Here is an 8,121-nt window from a genome sequence, read left to right as displayed (position 1 = left end):
CGATGTAATGCATGGACGTAGTCTCCGAGACATTAACCAATGGTTTGTGGACAACGGTTTGGATGCCTCGAGTTCGGTATTTTGTCTGTCGCCATCTTGGTTTTTTGGCCTCTTGAGGTGGACGTTGTAAAAGAAGACTGTCATCATGTTAGTCAAGTTACAAGTTTGTAACCAATGGCCAGAGAAACACCTAAATAAACACTAAGGTCAGCTCTCTGCCCTCTTGGGTCATTTTTACCAGCTGGATTCACTCTAGGTAGGGCCATTTGTGTTTTTGGGTCGGCCACCGTAGTTCTCCTGCATGCTTGGTTTTCAGTTTCAGTTGGTTACTGAATATAAATGCTAACTATTTGCTGGTTTAATTGTGAAGATTTGCTTCTTTTCTTCTGTCTTATGTGATGAGTAATTGACCATCTTTAGGTTTTGCAATAGCAATTTTATTTTTATTATTGTTAACCAAAATTAGTATGATCCATTTTTCATACCTTCAATGATTTTCCGAGATGGTAAGACGGGTGTTGTGTTATATCTATGGAATTGCACATGAAAGTCCATTCTTGACCTAGGAAACAGTAGTTTGAGCAAAAAAAAAGCAAGTAGTTTGTTTTTTGGTCAACCTTCATGCTGACGTAAATATTTTGAAACCACAGTTTGTTTCAATCTAAAGGAAAACCAGGGCTGATCAATTACGGCTGGAATAATAATCACAATCACTTTAATCAACACTGAGTTCACATTTATTTATCCCGATTATTCATTGAGTTTAGGACCCAAAACACATTTTTACTTATTTGAATGGAGCACGGCTTCCACTTCCACGTTAAAATATGTTCCCGCTAACGTACAAATCTTTGCATCGAAATAAGACTTAAAATAAGGTTCTTCCTACTCTGAATTCAGTGCATTAAGTAATATGCAGTACATTACTCTTTTACTCTGGACTGCAGCCACAACGTGTTAGAGTTTTTTAACCATCTACCGCTGCAGGGTGCGCATGGAGCAGCATTACGGCTGCAACTAAAATGAAGTCAAAACACCTCAATCGTCCCCAGGTGGCTGTTTGTTAGTTTAGGAAGCGCGCGTTTGGAACGTCAATATTGCAAGTTGATCATGTTCATTAAATTGTGGAAAGCCAAAATCGTGATTTGCGATAAATATTCGAGTCATTCTGCAGCCCAACGTAATACCACGTGCGAGACAATGTTTTTTATTTCATCAAGCATTCCGCTGAACTTCCATTGTAGTTGTGCTTGTTGATGTTGTCGTCGGCACAAGTGTTCACATAAATGCCTAACAGCCTTTGGTCCGTGCTGCAACTGTTCCTATTGTTACCCATCCCCATGGTTCTCCCTCAACCCGTGTCTTGCCTGCTAGATATCTGGAATGTTCCTTGAGCAGTTCACGCGCAGCGATGGAGCGTTCGATCTGCAAGCCGACTTGCATCTGATCTGGGGCTTTTTGTCGGGGAGCTCCAAAAAACTGTCGGCGAGTTGGAAAATCAGGGCTAAAAAGTTGTGTAGCGCGAACTAGGCACAACAGCAACTGAAACGAGTGCCGTAGTTCGCATCCCGGGTGAGGGTGGCCTCCGCGGTGCTGTTTTGCATTTAAAAAAGCAGAAGACAGCCCACCTCAGTTTGTTCTGAGGAAGACAGTTAACTCCGCCTGTGCTTGTGTGACCGATTTGCGAAGCAGAACAACTGTGGCCAGAACAAGTTGACGCTCCAATCTTTGGTGCTGCAATCAAGACACACAGAAAAAAATTGTACATACAATTTCCAACTGGGAATAAGGATCATGGCGAATGACTTCAAAATGATTACATTACATTACATTACAGTCATTTAGCAGACGCTTTTATCCAAAGCGACTTACAATAAGTGCATTCAACATTGGTAATTAAAAGAACTACTAGTCACCAGAAGTCATAAGTACATTTCCTTTTCCAAACAAGCATCTCTCTCTGAGCGACGGGGCGACCAATCGTCCCGAGGCAGCAGAGCGAAGTGGTCGGGCGGGGGTGTAGGGCTTGACCATGGCCTGGAGATAGGAAGGAGCTGTTCCTTTCACTGCCCTGTAGGCTAGCACCAGAGTATTAAACTGGATGCGAGCTCTTACAGGTAGCCAGTGTAGAGAACGGAGAAAGGAAGTTGTGTGGGAAAACTTGGAGCGATTGAACACCAGGCGAGCTGCGGCTTTCTGGACAAGTTCCAGAGGTCTGATGGCCGACGCCGGGGCTCCGACATACGGCTAATTTACGTATGATGTCAAACCACAAAATTGGGATTTCATCATCCAGGCCATTTGTGTTCCCGAGCCTGAATGTGATAATATGAATAACAGAATCCTTGCTTGCGTTGCTTACCTGTAAAATATAGACTGTAGTCTAGAGCAGTGGTTCCCAAACAGTGAACCCTTATACTGACGCAAATTAGACCATGGACCTCTATTTAATAAGATTTTGTCCCAGGGTCCCTCATCCGATAGGATTTTTTGCTTTTAATGTTTTACTACAGAAAGTGTATGAAACCCATGGTAGTCATACATTCTGTCATTGTGTCACTTGTGGATGGATTTACAGTGTGAATAAATGATTCCCCTTTTTTGCTAGGGACCCCTCTGGGATCCCTGGGATCCCCCGCACCACCACTGGGCTACAGACCTTCATGGGTTAATTTTCCTAAGAATCATCTCCGACCAAAAACTTGAGTCAGGTCAAGTCCAAATGTGTATTCCGTCGAATTATGATCGGGCAGGGTCCCAGTCTTTTGACTCGGGTCGAAGCTTGCCATCAGCTATGCTATCGTACCATGCGATACGTGGTAGGGTCTGATCGGGTCCACTGCATTCTGGATCTGGTCTAATCATCCTCAAGTCTGATCTAACTGCCCGTAGGTCCCTTTTGGATTGGTTATGTTAGGGTTCTGTTAGGGTTCTGGTCCAAACTTAGAACCTGATCCAAAACTGACCCCTAGATTATTTCTTAGACCACATATTAAGTGTTCGCATTGCCCACATTTTCATAGGGATTTGTCTGGAAATTAAGTTTGCATGACAATACTACCAAAACAATCAACTATTCCAAAGCTTTACAAATTATATACGTAGTATGCATGAAAAAATAATAATTTCAGTTGATGAATTTTCATTTCACAGCCCTTGAAGCCCTGAAAAATTGGTTAAATATCGATTTTTAGCATATGTTTCATTAAAAAGTAATTATCTTTCACATATAGCTCCAGAAAAGTAGTAAGTGGACCTCGAGTTACCTATCATAGCGTGACTTAATAGTGCAAAAAGATGGTAGAATGTAAACATTTGCACATGTTTAAAACTTCCAGATTTTAACATTATGGTTGAGTAATTGCCATTCAAAAGCAAAACCCAATCATCACGTGGTTTGGTAAGGCGTCATTCACAGTTATTTAAAAGTTATGTTTTGTTTTTGTTTGTGAGATCCATTATATCAACGTACCTTGAACGCAGCGCAACAATCTATTGTTCACTCCCTTTCCCCAAACCCCGCCCACGCTCCTTCGGCGGCGGCCGTGATTGGCTGAATCAGAGTACGGTGCCGTCATCGCTCGGAGCGCCCATTCATCTCTTCACTTGGGCGTTGGACTCCGCATCTTAATAGCAACAAGGGGAATTTCTCCATTTTGCAGCCCGTCTGCAGCGGCACGGCCAACCAATCTGGGATTGTATTGCTCGTCCCCAACCTGTCGGCTTTTCCCTGTTGTTCTGAAAAACCCTCAGTCGCTCTCAACTGGACTTTGCTTTCGCGTTTCCTCCAGTGAACTTTTTCCCTCTTTGTGCAGAGAGAGAGAGAGAGAGAGAGAGAGAGAGAGAGTGGGGAGACAGCAGCGAAGAGCTTTGCGTTTCAACAAAGAGGCTTGTGGGGTCTTTGTTCGCTTTTTTTGTGTGTGTGTGCGTGTGGGGATCGGTTGAGTTTCTTTGTTGGAGCTAAAAGCATGGGAGCGCAATTGTCCAGGACAGCTGGAAAGGCTGAAACCGCGGTTGAAAAGCCCGGAGAGGCTGCTGCTGCTGCTTCACCCACCAAGACCAACGGACAGGTAAATTATATTTTATCATCCAGCTTCCATCGCATCCATCCGGGCGGGGGGTGTGGGGTGTGAGGGGAGAGAGAGAGAATCTGATCGGGCTGCGCTCTCGGGGCGCAAATCCGTGCGTAATCGTGGATAGATTGAATGGAGATCGGCGGTTGGAGTTTAAACTAAATGGGAAGGCTTGTTTTTAAAATCGGGAATAGATTGTAGTTCACGAGCAACAGATGAGCATTTGATACGTCTATTGTTTCGTGGTAAACGGTGTATTGAGCGGATATTTGGAGGAAAGTACTTGATAAAACAATAATTTGTTCATGAAGAAACCAATTGTGGTTGGATCTAATGTTGATAAAACAAATAGAATTGTTGCATTTGAATGGAATGTGCTTTTGGATGGTTTGTTGGCGGATGTGCTCCAAAAATAAATACATTTCAGCATGAGAAGGAACAGCTTCGCCACAATTCGCTGAATATTAGACGAGATGTGCGACGGCAACAAAAGGGCTGTGTGCGCTCGGAGCGCCGCTCCTTTTGTTACAGATGCTCGACTAGAAAGTGGAGATGGCAGCCTGCTGTCGCGCAGGAGGGGAGACTGGGAGCCAGTGGTGCGCCCCGGAGAGGGGGGGGGGGGGGAGGAGCTTGATTTTAGTCGCTCTTTTTTTTCCCTTTTTTAAATGTTTGCTAAACAAAAAAATTCAGAACCCTATTTGCATTTTAAACATTTTTAGGAAATGTACCTGAACTCTACTCTCCCTGACTAATGAGCATCTGCTGTTTTAATGAGCAGCTGCTTTGCTTTGGCGCTGCGCTGTCGGGAGCGAACAGACACCGACCCCTCGCTCAGGATGTCAATGAAATCCTGGGGCAAAAAAAGGGTTGTGTTTTAAGTCTACTGCATGACTGTTATTTTGATTATTTCCAAATAAAGTGTAGTAGGAAGTAGGACCCGAGTCCAGGATGCAGTGAGTGTGCTTTTGTCAGAGCTGATTCGATGGTGTCTGCTGCCCCTGGTGTCCACCAGTGGCACTGCTCTGCTGTTGAAACCCATGCCAGCTCTTTGCATTCCAATAACAGCCCCTGTTTCCTCTCTTTAGGAAAACGGACATGTTAAAGTGAACGGGGACGCCTCTCCCACTGCAGCCGAGAACGGGAAGGAGGAGGTGCAGGCCAATGGCAGCGCTGCGGCCGAGGAGAGCCCCAAGGAGGAGGCCGACAAGGCGGAGGATGCCCTCGCTGAGAAGGAGGCTGCGGATGGGGAGAAGGTAGAGGCGGCGTCCCCTGCCGCTGCCGAGGGAGAGGCGGCGAAGGCGGAGGACGGCGCCGCCGCCCCGTCCGCCAGCAGCGAGACCCCCAAGAAGAAGAAGAAGCGCTTCTCCTTCAAGAAGTCATTCAAGCTCAGCGGCTTCTCCTTCAAGAAGACCAAAAAGGAGACGGGGGATGGAGCGGAGGGCGAGGAGGCGGCAGCTACTGCTGGTGGTGCTGATGCTGCGGAATCCACAGAGGAGGCCAAGGCTGAGGGCACGGAGGAGGCGGTGGCTGCCAGCGATGAGGCCAAGCCTGCCGAGGGGGAGGCCGCACCTGCCGCCGAGCCCGCCAAGGAGGAGGTAGAGGCCAAGCCGGAGGCGGCAGAGAAGGCCGCCGAGGAGGCCGCCGTACCCGCCGAGGAGCCAAAGGCAGAGGAGCCGAAGGCCGAGGAGAAGCCCGCCGAGGAGGCGCCCAAGACGGAGGAGGCCACCCCGGCCTCGCAGGAGGCGGCGTCAGCAGCGGAGGCCCCGGCCGCAGCCGCCCAGGCCGCCGAATAAGTTTCAAGGGGGAAAGAGGGGAGAAATTTGAAAGAAAAAAAATTAAAAAAAGAAAGATAATCAAAGAACATTTCCCTGTTTGTATGTTGGAGTGACGCCAGGTCCTGGCTTTGAAGAACTTGTCAACAACAAGGGATATTTTAAAGCTTTTCTTGATTTTTTTTTGGTTTCCACCCCCCCCCCCCCCCCCCTTACACAAAACCCATCTTGGCCCCTTGTTATTTTCATTCCAACGGGCTGTAGGGAGGTGGGTGGCTTCAATATGTACAACAGATTAAATACATCCACACTCTGCCATATATTTTTTCATCAGTATTACATTTTCTTTTCCTTTTTTTTGGGGAATTTTTATACAAAATATAAACAAAATGGTATGGACATGCCCATGGTATGAAGGAGATGGGGGGGGGGGGCTGTAAATGAAAGGGAAGGGAGGCGAGTTCGGGGGGGTAGACTATTAAGAAAAGAGTAGTCTAACAGAAACAAAAACTATGAGACCAACATCGATACACGGCCGTACACGTTTTGCAACACTAAGTAATTTTTTACAATAAAATCCCAGTGTTAGATTTTTTCTTTTTTTTTTAGGAAGTCATATAAATGCATAGGAGCTTTTCACTTCTCATTAGCTGTACCAGTCAGTGATTCAGTAGAAATACAAGTTGTATAGACTTTATTGTTTACTGTTGGTTTTATGACTTTAATAAAAAAATGTAAGTATGTATAGGCGGGGTGTTTTTAACTGTGATTATTGTACAAAATGAAAAAAATCTTGATCAAGAAGCACATGAAGTTTGCAGCTCTTTTTTTTCCACCCGCTCATTTTTGTAAGATAACAACACACACACACACAGACAAAAAGTCATCCCGGGTGACCTTCTTAAGCAATTTTGAAGTCCAAACCAAGCTGTGATAAGTGGAATGGTTAACTGTTTATATACTGTGGTATGTTTTTTGATTACAGCAGGCGATGCTTTTTCAGTGGTCTTTGACAAAAACTTAAGGAATCTATCAGATGCAAATGTTTGTGTAGCATCTTGTCTCTCTCTCTCTCTCTCTCTCTCTCTCTCTCTCTTTTCCTTGTGTAAATACTGGAGAAGCTTTGACCAGTTTGACTTAGAGATGGAATGTAACTTTGCTTACAAAAAAAAATTGCTATTAAACTCCTCTGCTTAAGGTGTTCTAATTTTCTGTGAGCACACTAAAAGCGAAAAATAAATGTGAATAAAAATTTGAGATGCATCTGTCGTTATTTGGTCAATGCAATTCTCTTTTGATTGGCATTGCCGTGTTGAAACGGGAGGAACGCTGTTGTGGAAACTTTTACTGTAAGCATTAACATTTCCCTGGATTATATCTAAGGGGCCCAAACCGGTTAGAATAAATGCAGAAAATGAGTACACAAAAGTAGGGGTGTCCACATAGTTTTGGCCATATAGTAAAGATAAACTGGCTTCATTGCAAGTTTGTTTATATTGCATAATGGCCTCATGGGTGCAGACACAGCTGTAGGAATTGCATACATCTCTCCTTGAAAAACTTGATGGCAACATCACAAAAGTTCATATTAAAAGGCACAGTTCGGCTGTTATGAAGTGGGGTTGTATGAATTACCGATCCATAGCTAGTGTATTACCTACGGTAGATGGAGGTCTACACGCCCCAAGTTTGTAGAAACAGACAGGAGAACCAGCACGGGAGTAAAGTATTGTACTGCTGTGGACGGGGGCAGCAGGAAAACTTATGTTAGAACACATTCAAAAAGTTCACTATCAGTTTAAATGTACGCTATATTTAGAATATCATCGCCGCTTTACCTTGCGGTGTGGCAAATATTTCCAACAGGGAACAGAAGCCGTTATATCCAGCTATGCCGTCCCAAAACTCACCAGACTCCATTAAAAGAAATACAAAATTTACCTCGCAGAATACAGGAATTGTTGGTCTACCACTGCCTTGATCTGTTAGTTTGTTTGCGTGACTTTGGTTCGGTTCCCTGAAAAGGTAAAATTACTCTGTTTTGAGAGTCTGGTGGCTTTAGCGGAACAGAGAAAACAGCGTCAGTTCCTCACTTTGTTTTTTTAGGTGTCTAAAATAAGTTTTGCTGCTGCACCCGTCCACAGCAGTACATCGCTTTGCTCGCCGTGCTTGTCCATACTGGGGGCATGCCGACCATCATCTACTATAGGTAATACACTGACTGTACCTCATACAAACCCAACTATCCCTTTAAGGAATTTTACCCATGTTGGTTA

General features: G+C 44.8%; 1 protein-coding gene across 1 annotated transcript; it reads left to right on the top strand.

Moving 5' to 3' along the window:
- Positions 1-3,594: 3,594 nt before the first annotated feature.
- marcksa (myristoylated alanine-rich protein kinase C substrate a) lies at positions 3,595-7,102 on the top strand. Its single transcript, XM_068708561.1, has 2 exons — positions 3,595-4,070; positions 5,159-7,102. Exons 1-2 carry the CDS (start codon positions 3,969-3,971, stop codon positions 5,864-5,866), a joined length of 810 nt encoding a protein of 269 aa, XP_068564662.1. The 5' UTR covers positions 3,595-3,968; the 3' UTR covers positions 5,867-7,102.
- Positions 7,103-8,121: the final 1,019 nt, after the last annotated feature.

The sequence above is a fragment of the Cebidichthys violaceus genome, unplaced genomic scaffold (assembly GCF_023349555.1).
Source record: "Cebidichthys violaceus isolate CVI_PGR_0920_01 unplaced genomic scaffold, fCebVio1.0.p SCAF_14, whole genome shotgun sequence".
NCBI classification, from domain to species: domain Eukaryota; kingdom Metazoa; phylum Chordata; class Actinopteri; order Perciformes; family Stichaeidae; genus Cebidichthys; species Cebidichthys violaceus.
The sequence above is the reverse complement of the archived record's forward strand: the minus strand, read 5'-3'. Positions and strand labels throughout refer to the sequence as shown.

Coding starts and splice junctions, on each gene's coding strand:
- marcksa (XM_068708561.1), top strand. CDS start 3,969: ATGGGAGCGCAATTGTCCAGGACAGCTGGAAAGGCTGAAACCGCGGTT. Junction 4,071..5,158: donor CCACCAAGACCAACGGACAG/GTAAATTATATT, acceptor TCCTCTCTTTAG/GAAAACGGACATGTTAAAGT.